Below are 25,618 nucleotides of genomic sequence, written 5' to 3'. Positions count from 1 at the left end.
TTCTGCAAAGGCTGCAGCAGTCTGCTCCTCCACTCACCCAGTGCACAGCTTTTCTTCTGGGGCATTTTTGCCTTCTTTGGAAACAGCCACTAACCACCACTTGCTCTAGGATGCCAAACTGGTGATTGTAATCAAACTAAAGCTCCAGGCTGTCTTGCTTAGCGTTAGGGTTAAGTTAGCTTCCTGTTTGGAAACTGGCAAGAATTTTTCTGCTCTGATTAGACTGGCAGGGACTACCGAGGTACTGCATTTCACATGGCCAACTTCCTCCTGTCACTTCAGCATTTCACTTGAAATCCTTTGCTGCTGCAGAGAACTCCAAACATTATCATATACTTTTGATCTCTGGTGCTTTTTCTCCCGTGACACAGAGCAAATTTCATCTTGCATTTTTGCAAGAAAATATTAGTTCTGCAATACATGCTAAATTACCTTCTGTGGCTGACAATTCATTCACAGAGGAAACAGCACAAATGAGACCTGCCTGAGCAAAGCGTCTGTTACAGCAGCACAGCTGAGGGGGATCAGCTCTAATGGCAATTCCAGACCTGTCTTCACTTCAGTGAGAAAACACTGTATCTTCTGCACACAGTTTAGCTTCAAGAGTCTGTGACAAAATCCTCATTCTCAAAAGGACAAAATGTACATTCTGCATTCTGTTAAGTTCTCTAACAAGTTAGATCTCTCATTTTTTACTTTTACAGGGAAAAAAAATGGAGTACAGTTCCACTGTTGGCTCAGTGCCATTGTTGAAAGAGTGTCATCTCCATTTACGTCCTCCTGCAGGGGAGTCAGAACAAGTCTGAACTAACAATTTATATCTTCTCATGCTGTATGCGGCACTGCTCGCACCACCGGGCTATTTTTCCCCTCAGTGAAGCATGAAAATACCTGGAGAGGGAGGATATATTACAGCAACTTGTATGGGAGGGTCACACTTTGATGCTAACTAGATAGGCAGCATTTCTTGAACCCATGAGCTCTCCAGCAACTAATAGTCCCAGCTTGGTCGTTTGACTGCCAGCTTGTCTTTCACATCTGCTCTTGGACAAATAGGAGGGGGGCTCAGCAGCTGGGCTTCCATGCAGACACTGATGGTGGTAATGAGATCTGAGGGTCATTCACTGCTCTTTTAGCCCTTTCATGGCATACCAGAAAAACGCAGCATGTGGGGTTTTGCCCAGCTATAAACTATTGTGAATCTTCTGGAAAAGTTCAATACAAATCCATAGAAAAAGCATTGCTAACAGAAATGTACTTACTCCAAAATATACTTACAGCATTGCTACAAACCACTTTGGGCTGCTACAGAAAGCAGTGAAATATCTAACAGACCCCAGTAGGCAGCTGAAAAGGAGATCACAGTTGAGTCCTAGAAATTCAATCTCCTCCATTTTTTTAATTACATGGGCTACTTCATGCCAATCTAGGATCACCTAAATTTTTCTGGGTCTCCACCTAGCTTCAGCTTTCCACACATGGCTATACCTCCTTGATAAACTTTCATTAATCAGATCAGATCAGATCAGATCAGATCATGCCTTGGCTTCACGAACAAATATTTATGAAGGGCTCTCCCCATGCTTGCTGCAAGCGTGCTCGTGGCTGATAAGGCCAATGTGGGACAGGCAGTGTGGTTGCAAAAGGCCCAGCAGAAAGTGTCCTGCGAGAGGACAGCCAAGGCACTGTTCTTTCTGTGCTGTCTTTTCTCCTTGAGACTGATTCTACGTGCGTCCTCAAAGGTGGCAGCAGCATTATGGATGGTGTGTCTCCATGTTTCTCTGAGATGTGAGGCCAGAGTGAAGCATTGATGGCAGTCAAGATGGCCAAAGCTGAGGGATTGTTTCAGGGAGTCCTTGTATCTCCTCTTTGGGGCTCCTCTGTTACAGCAGCCAGTGGCAAGTTCACCATAGAGCACAATCTTAGGGAGGGGGTGATCCTCCATCCTGGAGACGTGTCCTGCCCTGCACAGCTGTGTCCTCGGTATCATGGCCTCAATACTGGTGACCCCTGCCTGTTCAAGGACAGTGACATTGGTCATGTAGACAGTACAGTGGATGTTTGGGATTGTACAGAGGCAACAATGATGGAAGCATTTCTTATACCTTCCTTAAGTTTTTGTTAATAACACTATAAAATCAATACAGTTCCACATACTACCTGTAGACTACGAACTGTGGCTCGTGAGTCATTGGCATCTCTCCTGAGGCTGAAAGACTGACAGCCACACAGAGGCCAGTTCTAACCGAGAAGGACATGCACGCTCAGGGACCTCAGGAGCCATCCCCACAGTATTTTGACCCCACAGTTATGGTTCCAACTTACCCTGATAGCACAATTTATATGCTTTGAAAGAATCTAATCACAAGTGGTTCTCTGATCCTAGTACTAGGGAAAAAGAGGAGGAAATTACAGAGCTGCCATGCTTGGGCTTTGTGAGACACAGGCTCTGTTTCTAATAAAGTCTATTGGCCTTGGGCCAGTCTCTATGTCTCAGAACCACTCCCTGAATGTGCACAGTTCCAAAGCATTAAGCTGATAGTAGACCATGATACAGCACCAGTACGTATGAAAGGGACAATCACACAGCACCTACAGGATGGACAGGGGATCAGACCCAGCCAGGAGGGGTTTAGGAAGGGCAGGTCCTGTCTGACCAACTTGGTCTCCTTTTATGCTCAGGTGACCCACCTGGTGGATGAGGGGAAGGCTGTGGATGGAATCTACCTGGACTTCAGCCAAGCTTTTGACACCATCTCCCATAGCATTCTCCTGAAAAAGCTGTCAGCCCAGGGCTCAGATAGGAGCACTGTGTTGGGTTAGGAACTGCTGGAGGCCCCCAGAGAGTGGTGCTGAACGGTGCTGATCCAATTGGCAGCCACTCACCAGTGGTGTCCCCCAGGGATCAGTGTTTGTAGTGAAATGAGGCAATCAGGCCCTGCTTATTACGAGGGGAGAGCTTCAGTGGTGCAGTCGGTTAGCACGCAGTACTTACACAGCAGTACAAACCCGAGCAATGCTGAGGGTGAGTTTGAGCCTCACCTTTGGGTGAGCTCCAGTGGCACAATCAGGTTAGCGCGGTGCTTATAGAAGCAGCGCAAACCCTAGCAATGCCGAGGTTGTGAGTTCGAGCATGAGCTAAGCATGCACTCAGAAACACTTCTTTTATTGGTCACCCAATCCTGCCCATGCACAGCTGGGGTAGGCCTTAATTGGGCACAGGTGGGCTTGGCATAAGCTCACGCCTCCCACCTTGTAATTAGCAACACCTGATTGCCTCATTTCACTACAAGTGTTGGGCCCAGTTCTATTCAATATCTTCATTGATGATTTAGATGGGGGGATTGAGTCCACAATTAGCAAATTTGCAGACAACACTAAGTTGGGGGGGAGTGTGGATCAGCTGGAAGGCAGGAGGGCTCTGCAGAGGGACCTGGACAGACTGGAGAGGGGCTGATTCCAATGGGATGAGGTTCAACAAGGCCAAGTGCCGGGTCCTGCACTTTGGCCACAACAACCCCATGGGGAGCTCCAGGCTGGGCACAGAGTGGCTGAGAGCAGCCAGGCAGAAAGGGACCTGGGAGTCTGGATTGACAGGAAGCTGAACATGAGCCAGCAGTGTGCCCAGGTGGCCAAGAAGGCCAATGGCATCCTGGCCTGTATCAGGAACAGTGTGGCCAATAGGTCCAGGGAAGGGATTCTGCCCCTGTACTCAGTGCTGGTGAGGCCACACCTTGAGTCCTGTGTCCAGTTCTGGGCCCCTCAGTTCAGGAAGGAGATTGAGGTCCTGGAGCAGGTCCAGAGAAGGGCAACAAGGCTGTGAAGGGATCCACCACAATTCCTGTGAGGAAGGGCTGAGGGAGCTGGGGGTGTTTAGTCTGGAGAAGAGGAGGCTCAGGGAAGACCTCATCACTCTCTACAACTCCCTGAAAGGAGGGTGTAGCCAAGGGGGGGGTCAGTCTTTTCTCCCAAGTAGCCACCAGTAAGACAAGAGGGCATGGACTTAAGCTCTGCCAGGGGAGGTTTAGGTTAGATGTTAAGAAAAAATTCTTCACAGAGAGGGTGATCAGGAATTGAAATGGGCTGCCCAGGGAGGTGGTGGATTCTCTATCGCTGGAGATATTTAAAGAAGACACTGATGTGGCACTCAGTGTCATGGTTGGGTAACCACAGTGATAGTGGATTAAGGGTTGGACTTGATGATTTCAGAGGTCCTTTCCCACCCGGATGATTTTGTGATATTTCTCCCTGAAAAAGCAAAGGACAGACTACAGCTTGTTCCAAGAAAACTCCTACCTCACTTCATGGCAAGTGTACCACACAACTGGGTATCTCCAGGCAGTCATGGAAAAGGATGGGAAGACACACAATAAACAATCTACAGCTGCTGGAGGGGACAGCCTCCACTGCTGAAGTATGCAGTGATTATTTTGCTTAATTGTTGCCAAAAAATCAACTTATGGACATTGATTTAACTCTGTATTTTTTAGCACCACATTCCTGTATTCAGATACAAGCTTACACTATTAGGCACGATCTGCTATTTTAAACAAGATTTTACATTTAACTCAGAACAGAGGAACAGCTCCATTAATTTTTCCATCTGTTCTGTTGATGTTTGTTGCTTTCATATAACATTTAACTTTTGTATGAACCCAAAATGCCAAAAGCTAAATTGAGCTCAGTTCTATCATACTTCACAATCTGACAAGGAGGTAAATAAAAGTTGTTTGCCTCCGATTTGGTAGAACAGAATAGGCTCCTGGACACTCTTCATCAACTATTAATGTTAACAAAGGAAAACCCCACCATTTGTGCTTTGGAGACAGCCATAGGACCCATTCATCAATGTCACAGTCTCACAGACCAAGTTATGAGGCTCTAGGAATTTGACAGCGTTTGTATTTCTAGGCAAATTTTTAAACAATTTAACTTCAACTTTTGGTTGAGGTTGTTACATCTGTCTTAACTTGGTACCTTGTGAATTATCCCATCCAAGCAGATGACAGCCTAAAGTTAACAATGGATTCATTTGTGTATAGTACTTCCAAAGGTTCTTAACATACCGACTGTGCCAGTCCCAGACACATGACGCAGAGGGAGAGAAGAGGCCAAGGGCATTTGCCAGAGCAGCTCACAGTCAGCAAGAAACCAAACATCAGAGGCTGTCATCTTACCAGTGAAGGAGCAGGGCACTGCCAGGGGATGTTCTGATCTTCCTTCCAGCATACATCCCTGTGTGGATGACAAGGAGTGTGGTTTTGAGGTTCAATCAGAAACTACACTTAGAGCTCCAAACGTTTTATATGGAATGATCATCATCGTTTTGGATGATGGCTTCTATAGCTCTAAATGGCTCCATCCAAAACAGCCTCAACACCATTTCTTCTCTTGAATGAAAGGCAGCTCTCCTGCTTTACAAAATCCAGCAATGTCTGACCTCATCTTTAGTACACTAGCAGTAAAAAGCAGTAAAAGCTTTGTGTTGTGGACCGATCTAAACACAATAAATGGACTGTTAAGATCAGGACTTTAAGCAATGAAAAGAATAAAAAAATACAGATGCTTGTGTAGCACACACAGCCTGAAAAGCTGACCAGAAAAAAAAGCACCTTACAGACCAGGCACTATCCAAGGACTGCCAGTTACCACGTGCCTTTTTATACAACATCCAAGCAGCAGCAATGAGAATATCTAAGAACACGAACAGCTGTTACATTGCTATAAGCCTCCATCTGATTTCTTGATACTGGCAAAACATTAACTTGAATTCACCCATGTTGCTATCCAAGACAAATGTACTTCCCAGATGGCAATGCTTCAGGCACCTAAGCATCCAGTGAGGAAGTTTATATCAAGAACAGATTTTGTACTGTTCTGAAATTCATTGCCTGCCTAGCATAGTAGAGAAAGCAGCTTCCAACTGCTTGCTTCACTACCTTTGGCTACCCGTGGATAATTTTCAGCCTTCAACTTCTCAGTCCTTAACAGAACAGTCAGCACCTGTTTCATCCCTTCTACTTCTTCCTAGTCTAAGACCTTGTGCTTTTCACACAGAGCAACTCTTCCTCTGATTTCCAGTCTGTATGCAGCCAAAACCAAGTACTTCAAAAATCCTTTCAAAGCCTTCTATCATAGCTAAAAAGGTCAGCCCTTGTGATAAGACAGCTGTATGTCATGGACATTGCAGATTGGTAGCATTTCTTCACCAAGACCAGTGTATTGCTTTGATTTTATATCATAACAATGTAAATGTTATGTAAATGTTCAGGAGGTATTAGGTCAAGTAGATGCATGAGATGTTAAGGAGCTACCAGGACTTGATGGCCCTGACACAGAAGTGCTGAAGGAAGTGAAACACGAAGGGCAGAGGTGCCAGTGAACATGTGCAATGTGTTTACAGTCACTGTGTCAGATGACTGGCAGGCTGCTGCCCACATCACTCTCATCCACAAAAAGGGACATTGAGGAATACTGCAAGTTACACACTGGTAAGTCTGACCTCTATCCCTGGAATAACGGGAGAGGCTAAAATATAAAGCAAAACTTATGAGGCTACGGATAGACACGGGCCTCTGAGAAACAGCCAGCACACTTCCTGTGAAGGAAAATCCTGTCTCACTAACTACTCAGAGTATTTGGAAGACGTGAATAAGCAGAAGGATAGGGGTAATACATCAGACATCCTAGGATTTTCAAAAGGGTTTGACAATGTTAAACACCTTAAGTTATAAAAGAAGCTACAAGATTGGATAAAAGAAACTACTACCAGGTGAAAGCTGGTTAAGGGTAGGAAGGAAAGCACAAAAACCCCTCAATCCATTATCATGATTTGGTGATGAATTGATTTATTAGTCAAATGTATTTAACTGCCAAAGTAATCGGACCTACTTAATGTTACACAAAAGAAAATCTGAAGCTGTTTATGAGCTAACCCAAAAGAAAGTCAAGAGGACTACTGAATTTTTAGGTCCTACACTACTGCTACTGTGAACAGGTCAGTCTCACTGGAAGTAAACAAGTTTGATACCAACATGAAAAAAAAGTAGGGAAGTTACTCTAAATTTTGTCATTACTATCTTTATTTCTACATTTCATTTCAAGCACCAATAGAAACCAGAATAAATACAAAGTGAGAGAAAAACATGTATTTATTTGTACTGAGGCAAAAGGATCTCATCTCATTTAGGTCAAAAAAATGGAGAGCAATTCATTTCATCAAGTTTTTGAGGGTTTAAAGAGAACAGGGAAAAACCTTCATGCTTATCACACCAGTATATGATTGAATTTCCTATGTCAAAACTCTTGTCCTTTAGACTTGGCACAGGTTCTTTTTTTGTCTACTACCCCTATTTCACATCTTTAGTTGTCAAAATGTCATACCACCTATGTAAACATCTGTTTTATTTGTAAACTTCAACACGTAAATGGGAAAGCCTATTAATTTATCCACCCCGAAAAAATCAAGTATGAACTAAATATCAAATTAATTACATATTCTTATAATATTGCTTCAACAAGAACTACAGCCTGTTTAATTATTAACCAAAAGGATGCAGAAACAAAAAGCAGATGTGCAGTGTCATGCATTAGTGTAATAACATAAGGCAATAATAAAAAAGGGAATTATTTTAAAAATATATTCACCAAGACAAAGAAGTCAAGGCTGTACTCTTCAGTCAGTTCATTTTGGTAGTGTAGGGTTTCTTCTTAGCTTAAGGTGAAAGTGTTAACTTTTGAGCATATTCATCTGTTACTGTGCTTGGTAACAGATACTTTTGTAAAAAATGCAACAATTAAATATTATGCTCTAACTGGTTTTTTACTTTTTCATCTCAAATTCTTCATGTGGAAACAAAGAAAAACTCTTCCCAAGAGTAGGATAAGTGGGAAGAAATATTTGCAATTACCTCCTAAAATGACCAATAACATGAACAATATCATCTCTGCAGGAAAGAAAAATTCGGCAGCTTAAGTCAAAATACCAAGTAAATACTACTTTTACAGGCTTTTTGTTGCTTCTTCACTTCATGCTCAAATTGAGTAAGGAAAAGTAGTCATACGGCAATTTGGAAAGCCTGATATCACCAAAGATTTCCTTTATTGTTCAATGTGCCTTTGTAGTAAAGAGCAAAATCAACTTCAACCATTTAAAAAGGAAACGGAAATCACATCTCAAAGTTGTTATAAATGATCTCACAGTAATTACAGTATCACAGTAATAACAATTACTGTTTTTTCCTCTAATTATAACTTAGTTTAATCTACTACCTGTCGTTTTTACAAACTCAAGTTCACATTAAAACATTTGTTGATGACAAAAGATTTTCTTTGAAAACAACACTGCTTTACATCTAATTAGGCAGCTTGTGCATATCAGAGCATTCTGTCAAGACAGACATGGAAAAGGGTAAAGGAGAAAAAGCTGAAATATGGCTACAGCTTATCTGTGCCTTTAATTCACTGCAGATCCTCAGGCTGCACTAGAGACAGCAAGCTTCTTCAGATGATCCATAAATACTTGCAAGCTGACATCATCAGTAAGAATGGGTGCTCCAGACTCCTATAAAAGAAAAGGAAACAAGGAGAACTGATTATACTCATTGTGAAGAAAAAGCATTTCAAGGCACAATACATGCAATTAAATAAACACTCTATCAATTTAGAAAGACCTCAGAAGCATACAATTGTTGAAATCCTCTGACAAAAACAGCACTGTACATTTACATAAATTTTCATGTTTACATAAATTCAGACATAAACCATCACTATGCACTCTTTCATGTTAATGCGTACAATAATGAGCTGCAGTATAGCAAGAGATTTATCTCAACCACACAAAACTCAGAGCATTTGACAGATGCTGAACACTAACTTACAAATTTTTAAAAGTAAATGAAACTTCCATGACACAGTTCTTTTATCATTCCTACTTCAGTGAAGCAGATAAAGGTAAGAGAAACAGAAACATGAGTGACACAATCAGCAAATCCCTATCTGTCAGGGAAGCTCAGACATACCAATATGGTGAAATGAGGAAACAAAGCCACAAAGGGGCTGATTTGACAGAGAGTGAAGGTCAACTAGCTTTCTCAGGGAAACTTGGCCAATTCTTTCCTACAGCTCTGTGCCACCTCAGAGAAACAATAAAAACATCTGAAAGTCACACTAATGCCAGAATTAGTTCACAAGAGATTAAAAAAAAACCCAAACACTTTTGCCTGGATTTCTGCAATTTATACTTTACCTCAGAAGTAATTTTAAGAAACCTAAGAAATCCAAAATGTTTATCTTTTAATTACTATTTTTAAAAGATTTACTGTCTAAATAAAACTAGCAGTTGGCAGCTCTGCAAATCACAGAATCATAGAACTGGCTGGGTTGGAAGGGACCTCAGAGATCATCAAGTCCAACCCTTGATCCACTACCACTGCAGTTACCAGCCCATGGCACTGAGTGCCACATCCAGTCTCTTTTTAAATATCTCCAGGGATGGAGAATCCACTACTTCCAGGGGCAGCCCATTCCAATGCTTGATCACCCTCTCAGTAAAGAAATTCTTTCTAATATCCAACCTAAACCTCCCACAGCACAACCGTGCCCTCTTGTCTTGCTGAGAATTGCCTGGGAAAAGAGACCAACCCCCACCTGGCTACACCCTCCTTTCAGGAAGTTGTAGAGAGTGATGAGGTCTCCTCTGAGCCTCCTCTTCTCCAGGCTGAACAGCCCCAGCTCCCTCAGCCTCTCCTCATAGGATCTGTGCTCAAGTCCCTTCACCAGCCTGGTTGCCCTCCTTTGGACCTGCTCCAGGACCTCAATATCCTTCCTGAACTGAGGGGCCCAGAAATGGACACAGTACTCGAGGTGTGGCCTCCCCAGCGCTGAGTACAGGGGCAGAATCACTTCCTTGGACCTGCTGGCCACACTGTTCCTAATACAGGCCAGGATACCATTGGCCTTCTTGGCTACCTGGGCAAACTATGATCTATGCCTGGGCAGGGCGAAGCCAGGGGAAACTCTAGTGAAGGTCCGTAGTGGTCCTGACATGCAAATTGGTCATCCGACCCGGGACTAGGGGCAAAAGATTAATTGAACCATCTAGTAGCTGGTTCCCTCCGAAGTTTCCCTCACGATAGCTGGCACTCAGCAATGGGCAGACTTAGCCAGTAAAGCGAATGATTAGGGGTCTTGGGGCCAAAACAATCTCAACCTGTTCTCAAACTTTCAATGGGTAAGGGGGCCGTCTCGCTGGCGTGGAGCCGTGCCATGGAATGCGAGTGCTCAGTGGGCCAGTTTAGGTAAGCAGAACTGGCACTGTGGGATGAACCGAATGCCAGGTTAAGGTGCCCGACGCTGACGCTCATCAGAGCCCAGAAATGTTACATATTAACTCTCAAGTCCTTTGAAATCAATCTGGCCTTACTTCCATTTACACATGTAGGAAGAATTCCTATAAATCTCAACAATTCAGCCTTTTCAAAGGTACTACACACTTGACCTTCCAAGTGAAATCACAACTGTCTGAACTCTTGAAATTTTCCCAAAACACAGACATGAAAGTCTTAACAAGGATGCTTAGACTGGTGCCTCTTTCTGAGAACTGGCCAAAACCAATTCTTGGTTAATGATCAAGGGGCAAATCTAGGATCAGGAAGAGTTTTTAGATCACTACAATACACTTCACCCGATACACAGCCATCCTGAGGGAAGGAACACTTCATCATTATCTATCTGCTGATAGTGGTAAGATGAGAATAAAGGATGTTCTGCCTTCCAAGCCTTCCAAGCACTAAACCTGAGCTCTCTTATTCAAAAAGCCACAAGGGAACTAGAAGTGTTATTCTGGGGCAGGATATAATTTGTCACTTTGCTTCTTATTGTGGAAGAACAGTAAATCACCCTCTGGCAAATAAACCACATCGAAGAGCTGAGAGACCCCTAAGAAAAGAATTCTCTCACTGCTACCACCAAGAGCATCATCTTTTTTCTGAAGACTGGGAACCCTTCATTTCAGGAGGCAAAGTAGCAGAGTATTTTATTTGCTGAGGAATAAAGTGAAAACCAGCAAGGTCACAATGTACAAGTCTGAAAAGTACATGACAATTAGCTTCGATTTTTCACAGACTCACTTAAGTTTTGGTTTCAGTTAATTCAAACTTTGATTCAAGGCATACAATGGTAATTTACAATTAATGAACAGCGATTTAGTGCCCAACTAGTTGGGCATTTTATAAGACTTCTGCCATTGGCCTCTTGTTTTGTTTCAAATTGCAAATTCTCCACAACTACCAAAACAAAAAAGATTACTTTCTTTAAAAAAAAATGCTAAAAATGAGGCATTCTTTAATAAATGTCATATCCAATATATAATTGGAAAATTTTACCAGGATCTTCAGACTTCCTAACACAATAGAGCTGTATGAAAAGTTTACCTTTATTTTCTGCAAATGTTTTCTATACCACTAAGGCACTCACCTGCTGAAGTTTTAAAAAAATCTTTACCTTCAATATTAAAAATCAAGCTAGTCGATTCATCACTGCCTGAAAACACGATTTCAGTGGTGTATGGGTGCCCTCTTCAGGTCAATGTGCACTAACAAATTTTTCTTTTGACTTTAAGGTATAAAAGTATGAAACAATCCAGGAAGCTCATGAGAAAAGCAAGAGCAAAACCAATGCATTTTAAATTTTTGACCCAAGTTACATTACTCGTTTCATAATTTATACCTGGTTCAACTTTGCTCACAGAAAACTGTCAAACACAGGAGAATATTATGCTGAGCACACACTGCAATGCCACTGGGGAGATGAACACACAATTTCTGTTATCTGAGAACTGAACTATTTTCAACATTAAAAGGGAAAGCTGTCTTTTCTAATATGTATCAAAGAGTCTCATTTGTCCAGCATGAACAATGTTCTTAGGGATCAGTTCAAGGATTTTGTATTTGTGTTTACATTTGGAATACTGGTTTATTTGCTTACTAATTAAATAAGCAAGAAACTGTTAATCTTTTAATGCTGGAAACATGAAAGCTTAAAAAAATTCAGGTATTCTTTAGACAAAAACAAGACCTTTCAAAGTACAGGATTTGTTTGTATAATGTGGAAGAAAGACACTAACAGACAAGATTTGAAAAAATGATTCCTCATCACCAGGGCCACACAAACTCTGAAGAAACATCAGTGCATGGGTACTAGTCTATTTTTCCATTCTTGCTGATAACTAAATTAAAAATTTACTTCCTCTGTTGCAAAAAGATCCCTTTGTCTGTATGTGTGTGCTAAGTGCTCTCATTCTAAAGAATCTCAAGATACATGTCTAAGAAAGATGGCTAAGTGTGAACGTAGCATAACAGAAGCTGAAACAAGCAAACCTAGTCATTTTTGTCTGAAAAATTAAATCCATTTCTCTTAACTTATGCAGTTTTGGTTACATCAGGTCAAAACCGCACTCTTCTTCAGTTTCAAAACTTGGCATTATTAATTATGTGTACAAAATGTATCACTTGATTTCAGAATGGGGAAAAAAACCAAAAACATGCACACAAGCATCAGTAAATTCATACTTACCTGTCCCCATGCATACATATTGTTATGAGTCTGAGAGGGATTTACTTTTGAAAGCAGGAAACGAGCCTTTAAAAGAACAAAACACAGGCAATAAATTAATCTCAAATAGAGATTTTTTTGTGCTCTGAAAGATGTGTACAAAATATATGACTATTACTTGGCTGGAAAAACGTGAACAGCTATCCACTCAAAACAAGTAGGACCTCTGTAAATAAAGCCACTCCCTGGATTCTATAGCTATAATGCAGAACAGCTAACAACTTTTCACTGAAAGAGAAATAAAGCTTTTGTCTTTTTCTAGACACTAGCAAAGTAAATATGAGTACCAATAAAATAGTAATTAAAAAGTTTTTAAAAAAAGAAAAACGCCACAAAGAGTACTTCTTTTGGTATTGGTCCAGAACCCTTACAAGTACCATCTTTTTTGTCTTGCACACCTCACACAAGGCATCTGGGAGTCCAAGTCAATATGGTGAAAATAGCATTAGATAACAGGATTCACAGATTAGTCAAAAAGCTACTATTAAGTATCTTGCTCTGTGAAGCTTTAAAATGGAATTTTTTCACTTTCAATTTACACATATTTTAGCATATAAATGCATGTTTACTACCAAAAAAATTTTCATTACATTATAGAATCATAGAATGGTTTGGGTTGGAAAGGACCTTGAAGATCATCTATCTAGTTCCAACCCCCTCACTTTCCACTAGATCTCATTTCCTCAATTATATAATTTCCATACCTGGCTTCCTCCATGCTCTGTATCGATGTATCTGGGCATTGGAAATCTGGAATGAAGAATTTCTTGGGCATCATCTACTGGAGCTTGCAGCAAGTGATGAAAGTTTTCATATTCTGGCATATCTTGGTAACCTGATTTACGCCACTGAGCTATGGTCTGGGGTTAGGAGAAAGAACGAAATTTAAATTGATTCACCAATCTTTCTTAGAGGATACACAGGGCTTTTCAGAGGAGAATGTGTAATTGCGTGTGTCTATTCTATCACTCACCCCCTCCTGCCCTATAGTATAAAAGTTAATTTTAAAAGCAAGACGTTCAAGTAACATGCCAATAGAAATATTTTTGAAACTTCAACAAATTTTAGTCCTCCTCTATTGACTTTTTGTTAGCTATTGTAGGTTAAATATTTCATTCTTGAGGTCAAGGATACTATTTACAGTTCTCTATTATGCATGTCTATGATACGTAATACATAAATATTTACACCAGTATTTGTCTTTCAGGGCCTGTAGCACAGCCTCCCCACCTTCTAGGAGTGAAACTGGAAACTCAAGGTCAGCTCACTGCTAGGGGCTGTTAGGAGCGACCTGGATGGAGCCTTAGTAGGTGTTTCACCCACCTTTGCTTGGCAGCTGGTTTAAGTTGAGGCTCCCATTCCTGGCTCCTGCCTGAGCTGCACTGCAGCAGTGCCTCTCCCAGTGACCCACACCCAAGGAGTTCACCTTCCCAGCTAGAACTGGGTCCTGCCACAACCCCATCAACTTGTGTGATGATCTTCACCAGTGGCTGAGCGTGGCTACTGACCACAAACTGCTCTGCTTGGCTTGCTCAGACATGCTGGGTCCAGGTCCTTACTGGCAAGGCATCTGCCTCCCTGGGAATCATGCTCAGCTCCCCGTATTCCCCTTCCCTCAGGATGCAACCCACCCCTCCTGCTTCCTGACAGCATTCTATGAAAGTAAAGAAAACATTTTTCTACTCTAGACGTGTTAAAATTTAGTAGCTATTTTAAACAGTGCAGCTATGAGGACGTGATCTAGAACATTATTTCTTCAGCTCTCAGATGGGAACAATTTACAGTTGCAAGGCAGTGAAAAGCAGCATCTCCATTCCTCCAGGGCAGCAGAGCACCCACAAGTCACAAGCATTTATGGGTTTTTTGCTAGTGAAAGTCTACCTACTCAACTGCCAGGAGCAGCTTCATTCCTGCAGGACAGTGCAGATGAAGCGTGACTATAAAACTTGATGTTCTGACTCTCTGTCCCTGACAAACTACTTTAGAGGTCTAAAATAAATGAGTAAAAAACAGGACAGGGGGGCAGAGCAGGAAATAACACTCTCAAAAGTTGGAAAAATATTGATCTCAAACAAAAAATCTGCACACTGAAGATAATTTATCTTAGCCTGTCATAACAAACATCACCAAAATATCACGTCAGGTTATATGTGCACAGGCATGCTAAGTTACCAAAGTATAAACATGAACTAGGAGTCTGGTATCAGCCAATTAGAAAAAACACCAAAACTGGAATGCTTCAGGACTGGGGCTTAGCTTTCATAATGTAGCACTCCTACAGGGGAAAAAAAAGAAGTATTTGTGCAGGAAAAGACAAATCTTACCTCCCCGTGATAAATAAGGATCTGGAAAAAGGTGTCCATAAGGAGAATGCGATCTGGTAAAATACTGCTGCTATCCAGAAGAACAGGCTGGGATTTAAAAATAAACCAAAAATTACCAACTGATGCAGAACTGAGCAACCACATGGCATTACCAGCTTTCTGAATCAGTCACTGAATCTTAGAAACTTTTTCCATCACTTACTAAAGCTCTGCATTTGTTTCCATATTACACATCTGCAACCCACACAAGCTCACTCTAAACTTATCCAGCCTGATTCTGAGTATGTAACTTCATGAAAGCATCAAAAATTGTAATCAAGAGTTGAAACACCTTTCATTATTACATACTATTCTCGTATTTCAAGTACTTCCCTGTTTACCCATACAACGTCATTAACTTATAAAATATTTTCATGTATAAAAATTCAGGTTATTCAAGCATAAGATTTGGAGGTTATGGGTTGGGTTTTTCTCAGATTTCTTAGATGATGCTACATCAGAATTCTGAGATATACCTTGTTCGTAGCACGTTCTATACTAAATGAATATTTTTTACCATGCATTAAATTTTAAAAAAAACACACTTTATAACATAACAGTGAGGACAAAAATCACCTCAAAACAGCACCTTTTAACATATTATGTTATACACAATGATACCTCTGGAGGTCCATTGAAAGAGTAGGCATAAAGAATTGGCTGCACCATGATAAGCGACTGAGTTAGATCTTGACGCATAAAATGATGGCGATAGTACGAGCTCTCATCTGGACTGTTATTAAAAACTTGTAAGAAAGGAGATCTTCTCAAGTGAAACATAAACTGCAAAACAAAAAACATTTTCTTGAACTTTCACAGATAAGAAGGAGAGTTGTACAAGGAGAGAAACACTTCCAAAAATTATAGGAGACCAACGGCACAACAATATCGAACAAATTCATTAACATTTTTAACTTGTACGTGCACCTTTGCCAGTTTTTATATATTCCCATGAGAGTAAGACAGAAAGATAATAATGAACAAACCTAACAAAGCAGCTTTGAATTAAGAGAAGAGTTTAATACTTCTCCAGTAGTGACTGATAAATAGCATAACTGAACACTGCCAAACCATTCTTTTACTCCAAATTCTGCTGTACCCATGAGGGAGGCTGCTGTGCTTGAAAAACACAAGGTAAGTTACAGCATGTGAACAGAAAAAGAGAACATTTAACACAGCAATGTTCAACTTGGTTAGTAAACTGGAAAAAGCAAATCCTCTGATTGCTGAATCAGTCTCTCCAAAACACTAAACATTTCGAGACAGATCAGTAGATAACTCAAAGAGAAATAGCAGTGAAACCTATCAAGAGTGCAAATGCAACATCCCAGGAGAATGGAGAAAATTATCAGAATGGGTTACTAGCAAATAAAATATTCAAAGTTTAATTTTATCAAGCTCAAGTTCATTTCACTAGTGAAGTGTTTCTTTTCAGGTCAGTATTCTAAATCATATAGTAAAGAAACAACAAAGCAAAAGCGTATCTGTATTATCTGTCTTAATTAAAACCACCCTTCAATCCCTTTCATCTGAATTGCAAACTCAGGTCTAAGATGTGGACTGACAGGAGGGAGGAATCTTTTCATCCTGGTATTAAGTGTAAAGCCTTATTTTACTCTGTCCTACAGTACCTCTTCCTTTACTAAGCATTCTCTCTTTATCCCTTATAAATACACCTTCCTTCAACTCACCTGCGGGTAAAGTGAGAAGGTCTCTGAAAATCTGAAAGAGTTTGGGTCATCCTTGTGATATTCTCCAAATTTCTGACACTGGAGTAAAAGAAAAAATTATCTGATTTAAGAAATATACTTACTTGGTTATGCCATTACTGCAAGTTTGTTTGCTTTCAATAGATAAATGATTTGAGGTGCTTACAGCTTCCTAAGCAAACAAAAACCTAGCAAACACACCCAACCTAAGTTTTTTTCCTAACAAGCAGTGATTTCCTCATCTATGAGGCTTTAATGGCTTTTTTTTCCTGAAAAAACAAAGCAAAATTAGATACCAAACAGCCCCAGAAAGCATGTTTTTATTTAAACTATTAATAACTACTTACTTACAAGTAAGAAATAAAACCCCAGAAAACGGAACTTTCTAAAATAAAATAACTTCACATGGTTTTCTAAATATTCTGATTTTTTTTTCCAAGTTAAAAATATTTCAATAGCATTACAGACAGCAGAAAGCAGAGAAAGCTTTAATGCCAGGCTAGAATTTTCTCAATTGCTGGCAACTACCAGCTGCTGAGGACTGAGGAAACATTAAAAAATTAACTAAAAACACAAATGCTCTTTTTTTCATTTAAAATAGACAATCTTAGTTAATTCTGCATACCCTACCTACTTGTTGAAAAGAAGCATTCAGTTAATTGTTTGGGGTTTGGCTGGTTGGTTTTGTTTTGATTTTTTTATGCACATATTTAACGAAACAATCACTGAACACTAGTTCTGGAGACAAGACACCAATGTGATGCTTTGAATGCAGTGCTTTTTACCAGTCGTATGAGTTGTCTGTCCAGCCACCTAAGCACATCAGGCCCCTCTTCTGTCTCAGCCCTGTACACTGCCAATCGAGCCATGAGAATTGCAGCAGCTTCCTGGTCAAAAGATGCAGCAATGTTTTGAATCTGTGTCTGTGCATCTGCCCAGCTGCAAAAGAAAAATACAAGTATTTGCATCACAGTAAGAGGAAAGATGTCAAACTTCAATATATCTCTTCAAAACTGAAGCAAAGAAAGCAGTGTTACCAGCAATTCAACAAACTCATGCTGGAGCCTCAAAAATCTACTTCCTTGTCATAAATGAGCAGGCTCTCAGTTAACCATTCGTTAATTAGAAATACCTTATTTAGACAGATAATATGCAACCAGTGAAATAAAATATAATGCCACTTACATAACAGTTATTGTATTTTAAAAGTATCAATTCTGGAATAGAAGTTACAGAAAACAGTGTCCATTCAGCTAACTGCACATTCACACACTAGTAGTTTTCTTGTGCATCTTGCTTGTTCTTCTCAATTTACAAGACGAACAATTAATTTGTCCTTTTATCAGTCATCAGTAGTATTTTATTAATGTTACTGGTATAAGTTAACAAGATACTCATATTAACACTAAGGGCAACACTTTTTATAAGCTGACTCTCCCATGAAATTAGCCAATAAATAATCTCTTTCAGTTTAAAGGCAATATCATTGAAAAATTTCTGCATAATATTAAACATCACTTTCTAAAACTGTGTAGTAAATGGAATAAAAGAAGCTACAGGTAAAACCTTTACATGGAAGAACAGATATTTATATCCCCCTGAACTGCAGATAGCACTCTCAAGTGAAATTATGAAATGATCTTTGCCATCCCCCAAGTCTGACCATCTCCTCAGTTTAGGGCATAGAATTTCATTCAAAGCTGCTTCTTCAACTAAAGTCACTTGGGTGAGCATTCCCAAGCATTCCCATCATTATACTGCCACTGCAGCCCCTCAGAGAAGAAACAGCCCACAGAACAACAGAGGGAACTGTCTCAAACACGTGATTAATCCTTGACTACATGTGGCACTGCATATCCCAGAATAACAGACTGATTACAAAATTTAAGGATTAAAAGGCAATATGTACCCTGCTTTTTCTAAAATGATCAGAAGTAAAACCTACTTTCTGGCAACTGTGGTCACTCTGATCCGTCTCTGTCCACTGGAATGCTGGTACTGAGTCACAAACTGGATTGCACCACGTCCGCCTTGAGGAATAGGAGCATTGTGCTAAGTACAGAAGGAAAAAAAATAAAATGGAGGTGATTTCACAGAGTTTCCAGATTTCACAGAATTTACAGAAAAATATGACTTAGATTATGAACTCTTTCTGAAGTTTGTAAAGTTATTTGGTTCTCATTATCATATTCAAGAAGACTAACTCATCATTGAGCTGTTACTGTCCACCTCTAAATTTTGACAAAACAGGATGTCAACATCATTTGTATCTTTCCTACTGTGCTTGAGCAGTCACATAAAATTACTGTTTAGTAGACAAGTAGACAATTATTTATTACCTGGTTGACCACCTCAAAGTACAGTGCGAGTGTTGTAGAAGGATTAAGTCCACAAATCTTCCACTGACAAGTACCTCCTGTTCCAATCTCCTGTAGGAAGATAATACAGTATTTTTATGGACCCTAAGTACTACATTGCTTTGAGAAGCACAGCAACTGGCCATTACAGATAACTGTTAACTACTCTGTCACAAGTTTTCTCCCTGCTCACTCTGTCAGCTTTCCAAACACTCTTGGCAAAACAACTGCAGTGTTGGATGCAGGAATAACAAAAAAGGAGATGGTTGCAAAAGATTAGAGCATTAGAAAGGGAAAGTGATGGCATCAGAAAGATGGAAAAAGCCAGTCAGAAACAGGAAAAAGTCCTTGACTTTGCTTAAACAGTCCTAAGATGTGAGGTAAGAAGCACATGGAAGTGGAATGATTCTTCTAAGGCACCACATTAAAACTTCAAGCAGAGAGCTAACATAGTCTATAGTTACATAGTCCCTGGTAACTTACAAGGTAACTACAGAGAAATAGACAGTGATGTATTTTAATCTATGATTTCTTTGTGTCATCCTAACAATATAAATACCAGGAGAAATCAGTTAAAATAATCAGTCATCTATAACAGACCCAGTGAAATCAAACAAAACATTCAAAGTAAATTATACTGGAAATATTGTCACTGTGCTTGCATTCACTGTTACAATATTCTTTACTATAAAAGCTACATTAAATGTCCAGTTGCCACCTGCAACAAGTTGCATGCATTCACATGCTTTACCTCAACAACTTCCATTCAGGTAATTTCAACAAAAGGGTTTTTTGAACAGAAATTAATCATGATGTAATTGCAAGACTACAGGCACGAACACACACCTGAGTTTTCTATTACTTCATATGATTTAAATATGTAGCTTAAAAAAGATGTATATTTAATTGTTGGGGGGGTTTAACTCTTAATGGAACATATGCCACTATTCATCACTACATATTCATCACTATAGTGGTGACGAAGACCACTAAGAAAAAAAATCTTGCTGATGATATTGAGATTTTTAGTTCACAAAGATGCAATCATAAATACAATGAAAAATTAGGCATGAAAACTGCTTGATTAAAGCAGGTCATTTTTAAGTACTTTCATACAGGAAATTGCTCTGTTATGCAGACTGTTAGGAAAAAAATGGAGACTTGTAAAAGATAAGACATTTTGGTTACTTGTAGAGATTGTTTTTGATTAGTTATCAAATGCAAAATTAAACTGTAATAATATTATTTGAGAAGATGACAAATGGTGATTTAAGTCTGATATAGACTTAAAGGAGTTACTTCAGGAGGCTGTAACAGTTGGATATTCTAATCAATTAAGTGAATGTGTATTTGGTGAAACAGCTGTATAAATGGGATGATGAGGTCAATATAAAGAAGCTTTTCCCATGATCTTGTGCCCTCCTCTTCCAAACCAAGTATATTCATGGTTCTCTTTCTGGATAAAAGGACACAGCTCTGATTTCAACAGAAAAGCATGCCAACTCACCATCTACTTGGATCCTGCTTTGACAGCATGTAACTTGTCTATAATAATTTTAAAGCAACCACTTAGTAAATAAACCTAAACCAAGCAGCAAGGTATTAGCAAACTCTAATACAACTTGAATCTAATGTACCAGTCAACAGGAGCTTACCCCAAATCAGTAAAAAAGTAAATGCTCTTTGTTCCATTTATGGAAAAGTTTAGGCCTCTCTTCAAACACAGAAATCCTAAGTCCTGGTTTTACATTATAGACTACTACCATCATTTCCAGAAAAGTTAACTTACATTTTCTGAGACACAAGGTCCTTTAGAGTTGAGAGAGACACAAGGTCCAATCGCTCCAGAAATCTTTACTTCTCTTGAAGTCTTCATATTTAGAAGAAAAACATACATTAATATGCCATACTAGGAACTCAGTCTTGCTTTATCATTGGTTAATGAAAACCTTAATGTGTATCAGACTCTTAGGTATTCCCTTAGGAAAGGTTAGACATATAATTATCCTTGATACAATTAGAGAAACTTCTTAGGTGCTCACTTTCTATACTTAATTACATATCTCAGATGTATCAATTAGCACATCTGAAACAGAATAAACATAAATTAAAACAGAAAAAATATGCTGTTATTTATAAACCTGGGAACCTAGAAAGTATACTAGATAATGTCTATTTTCTAGTAAAGTAATTAAAATATTCACAAGATGAGATTAAAACTGAAGACCTGTAAATGTTCAGGAAACCTGTGCATATCCCATTTTGAATTTATGCTCTCTAGCTGGTAAACATATGTAGCTAAAAGGAAAAGCCAGTTTTTCTGCATTGTTTCAATGTAATTTTGAAGTGATTTCTAAGTTCCTCTGGAACCAGGGCTCCATTTTCATTTTTCAAAATCCACAAGAACATGTACATGAAGAAGGAGGGTTCCATTATTTTTCCTGGTAGAAAAACTTGAACACAATTTTACTGAACAAGAAAACTACTCCATATTACTCTACAAGGTGGGACTGTGATACTTTTCAAGAAACATCATGGAAGACCATACACAAACCTACAGCACATTCAGCTCTAAGCTCCTCACGAGAGCAGGGGTGTAAATGAGCATTATTCAACTGCCAGAGTGGATTCTGATGAAGATGAAAAATAAAAGGAAAGCTGCCCTGGACTATTTAGAGAAGCTGGACCTAAAACCAAGAAACACTCACTACTGATACCAAACTCTATGCACACAGCATTGTGAGTTTTTAACAGGCATTAATTTTAGTTGAGTCTACCTTTTAGTGATCACTGAATGCAGGGCAAGAAGAAATTAACATTACATCTAACATTTACAGAAATACAGAACTGTAAAAAGAGAGCTAGGCAGTAACAGCTATGCCCAAGTCAATCCTGACACATCTGTTTAGCATGTTGCTAGTCCTTCAGAGGCAAAGATTCCACAGTTCTCAGTCATCCTATTCCAGTGTTTCACACATTGTCTTTCTTATTCTTACCTTTATTTCTAACGTGCCACCAAATCCCATTTTAAATTGCCCTTGCATATCTTTTGTGAATACTCTCTGAAAGGTTTGTTTGAATAAAGAGGTATTGAAAGAGTCTCCCATTACCATGTAGCCTCTAGACAACAAAAAGAACAAACATACAAAACCATCAAGTTAGATCAGATTACTTATTATGCAATAATTTAGCACACAAGATTTATTTAGCTTATTTCTAGTAAGTGCTAAAATTAACAACAGTTCATGGTAAGGCACATTTTTGTCTACTTACAATAGACTATCTTTAAATTAATATTTTGCTACAATGCTACAGATGAATTTTGTGAGCAAGTTTCTTGTCCAGTCAGAATCTTAGGGTCACTGCGATTGTAACATGTAACAAAAATCTTTCACCAGGATAAATACTATACTGCACCTGAACACATTAAATGTCTCACAGCCCTACCAAGCAATATCAGTTAATTACTTTTAATATTCAATATTCCAAACCTACTGCCACATCATTTTATTCTGATTAATTCACTCATTATTTCAGGCTTAAATCTATGCTCAAGAAGTATGGTTTATTTTTATGCTTAGAAATTTTCTGTGGATGTAACTGCAAATGGTTGCTACTCATCATGAAATATCATATGCTGCATTTAGGAAAGAGCACTGAGAGATACTGTTATTCATTCAAAATATTAATTAAATCATGTTAGTAAAAAATGTTAGTGGGTCAAACATTACACTCAAAAGAAGTTACGGAAGTTTTTATATGGATACTTGAAGGGAGAAACAAATAGATACAGGCAGAATCAGAAATCTCTCCCTGTATGCAGGATGTAAATAAAGAAAAAATAGGAAGAGCTGCAAGAAACGGACAAACTAGACATTACTGCTAGTTTTGCTGGAAGAACACAGAGTAAGCTGAGTCAGAAGAGCTGGGAGCAAAATTACACTGTAATATATAGAAAAATACAGCTTGAGTTTGATGTGTAGAAACAGGAAGGAACAGGAATCAGATGTGCAGGAAAAGTCATAAACCTGGGCAGTGGAAACTCCCTTGCTAAGGCTATACTAAAGCACCCCTGAAATGAAGCACCCCAGCAGTGACTGGCATGGCCTGTCCTGAAACTCAGCAGCATGTACTCATCAGAGCTGCACTTCTCATTCTCCTTGGTATGCCTAAGACACAGAGCATGTGCTTAGGATTCCCTGCAATATAAAGGTACTGGCAGGCAACTAAGACCAGATATCCATAGATATACCAGTCATTAATTGATAAGCAAAAATGCTTCATTTAATTCTAGCTGCAGTTGGTACCGACAGCTAATAACAAGCAAGAAAAATGACCTTGGCAAAAGGAACCAAGCTGAATACAGATGTCCAATGTAAAAATCAAATGGTTTGTAAAGCAGGTGGCTATACTAGCAAAGATGAAATATCACAAGTGTAAAAAATACTTTCAGAAAGAGAAAGAAAAAGGCAGTCTTTGAAAAACTAAAGAGGAAGAACTGGCAGGGTTTACAAAATTAATGAGGTACTTAACATGCAGGCAAGAGTTAAAAGTTGTCCCAGACTGCATAAGAAGTCTGGGACGTAAGATTCATTCTCATTCTTCATAAGAAGAAGGGTGAGGGTGTCATCCACAGTGTCAGAAAACAGGGGATTTCAAGATAAAGATTATTTAAATCCTGTTAAAATAAATCTATGTCAAGGCAAGATGGAAGGGACAAAAGAATGCATCTGAAATGTAGAACTGGACAGAGAGAGCAAGAATCAGGAGCAATACATGTATCATCTAATCACCTAAAGAGTAGTTGAACTTGTGAGCAACAGCACATAGAAAAGCATGAACTAGATGGAAGGAATAACAGAGGGGTTTGTACCACTCTGAAGACCAAGAAAAAGAAATATGGCAGGTCCTTATCTTCACTGAAACCTGCAGCTTACATATACACACAGTGAAAAAAAAATAGCAACAATACATAGGATAAATTGACTGTTTAAAAAGTAACCACGTTATTCAACCCTCAAACATATTATACAAAAAAAAATATTAGCCGACCTCATGATTAAACAATTATGGTGACAAATTTGCTGAAAGCTGAGAAATTTCAAAATTCTGGTACAAAGGCATCACAGGATAGCAGAGTAGGTTTGTGGGGTGGGTTTAGATCAGGTTTTTTTTGTTTGTTTGTGTTTTTTTGAAGTTACGGAATGTTTTGATAAGTGCTTCCTGTTAAACTGAAAAAAAAAATCTGAACCTTCAGATACTACTTAAGAATGAATAAGCACATACCCAGTGTAGTTGGGACAACACTTCATCTCCAGAAGACCAGTCTGATCCAATGCACATGCATATATGTCAATAACATGACCGTTTGTTGCAGCCCGATTAGCCAGGGCTTCAAAATGCTAAATCCAAGATGAAAACACAGTTCATAGAAATTTATGACATGAATTTTCCTTATCTTCATATTAAATCCTAAACTCCCGTTTTTTTTTAAAACGTTATCATTTAACTTTATTCATATTTTTTAATACAAGCTAAAAGAATATTGTTTCCTGAAGTCAGAATAAAAACTGGTATTTTGAACACCTGTAGATGAACCAGATTAGAACCTGCCTCACACTAGACAGAAGTGATTGCTATTTAGAGTAGAAAATTACTTTGATTTTTCTTATTAAACTTTGCATAAAGTACTAGATCCAACAGAGAATTGAATTTACCTTTCTAGTCTCATGTGCCTAGAGACAAGTGCCTGTAACTGAGCTATTAACTTAAGCTCCTATAACAATCAGTTAAGATGAATTCCACAGGTTTTGGATACGGTTCACCTGCCCAAACATATGTTTAGGATGAGACAAACTGTGCCAAAATTCTACTGCCTAATCCTACCCCAACAACAGAGTTTTGAGCAGCTGACTCAGAAGTAGACAGCCTTCCTCTAGGTGTATCATTTAGTCACATTAATCTTCTCTGACTTAAACCAGTGAAACACTCCAAACAACTTTACAGTAGACTAACTTAATTTCTGAAGAAAATCCTTAACACATACCACTACACAGAGACAGGTAAATAAAACCAGGCAATTCCCACCTTGTTATACATTTACTACTACTAACAGTATTTTACAGTGCCAGGCAATGTGTTCACTTACAAGATGTCTAAAATATCACCCATTATCATCTCTCACCTTAGTACCCTTTTTAACATATTTAGCATTGTCTTTTTCAATGTCATGCCACGATCTTATAGGTAGTTTCAATTCATCCCCTACAACCATGCCAGGTCCCTGCGTAGCTGGTCCTCCAATGAACATCATTATCCGTGCACCAGTATTAGGGAAAGTACACTGCAGAAAATAAAAGACAAAAAAAGCCATCAGGTTTTGCTACAAATTGAACAAAAGAAATAGCTATGTAGTTATTCATCAAATTGATAGGATTCTAACAGTAACTGGGAATTCCCCCCCCCGAAAAAAAAAAAAACTTTATCTGCCATTAATTCAAAGCCTCAATTTTGCCTCATTAACATGAGTAAACAATTACGATTACTCTAAGCTTGGAAGGGGCAATATCCATGAGAA

At 39.0% G+C, this 25,618-nt stretch overlaps 1 protein-coding gene across 3 annotated transcripts in view; it reads right to left on the bottom strand.

Annotated features, from left to right (window-relative positions):
* Positions 1–7,064: 7,064 nt before the first annotated feature.
* The window catches only part of SEC23A (SEC23 homolog A, COPII coat complex component), a 30,666-nt gene continuing 12,112 nt past the window's right edge, over positions 7,065–25,618 (bottom strand). For all 3 annotated transcript variants that reach the window (XM_071746043.1, XM_071746042.1, XM_071746044.1), the window contains 13 exons: positions 25,226–25,384; positions 24,328–24,443; positions 22,038–22,161; positions 20,831–20,911; positions 19,024–19,113; positions 18,630–18,736; positions 17,470–17,623; positions 16,667–16,744; positions 15,597–15,758; positions 14,937–15,023; positions 13,317–13,472; positions 12,574–12,639; positions 7,065–8,563 (listed from right to left, as the gene is read on the bottom strand). In XM_071746043.1, coding sequence (XP_071602144.1) covers positions 8,474–8,563; positions 12,574–12,639; positions 13,317–13,472; positions 14,937–15,023; positions 15,597–15,758; positions 16,667–16,744; positions 17,470–17,623; positions 18,630–18,736; positions 19,024–19,113; positions 20,831–20,911; positions 22,038–22,161; positions 24,328–24,443; positions 25,226–25,384 — 1,470 coding nt within the window. In that variant the 3' untranslated portion in view covers positions 7,065–8,473. The remainder of the gene's footprint in view (positions 8,564–12,573; positions 12,640–13,316; positions 13,473–14,936; positions 15,024–15,596; positions 15,759–16,666; positions 16,745–17,469; positions 17,624–18,629; positions 18,737–19,023; positions 19,114–20,830; positions 20,912–22,037; positions 22,162–24,327; positions 24,444–25,225; positions 25,385–25,618) is intronic.

Source organism: Heliangelus exortis, chromosome 5, assembly GCF_036169615.1.
Source record: "Heliangelus exortis chromosome 5, bHelExo1.hap1, whole genome shotgun sequence".
Classification (NCBI taxonomy): Eukaryota; Metazoa; Chordata; class Aves; order Apodiformes; family Trochilidae; genus Heliangelus; species Heliangelus exortis.
The sequence above is the reverse complement of the archived record's forward strand: the minus strand, read 5'-3'. Positions and strand labels throughout refer to the sequence as shown.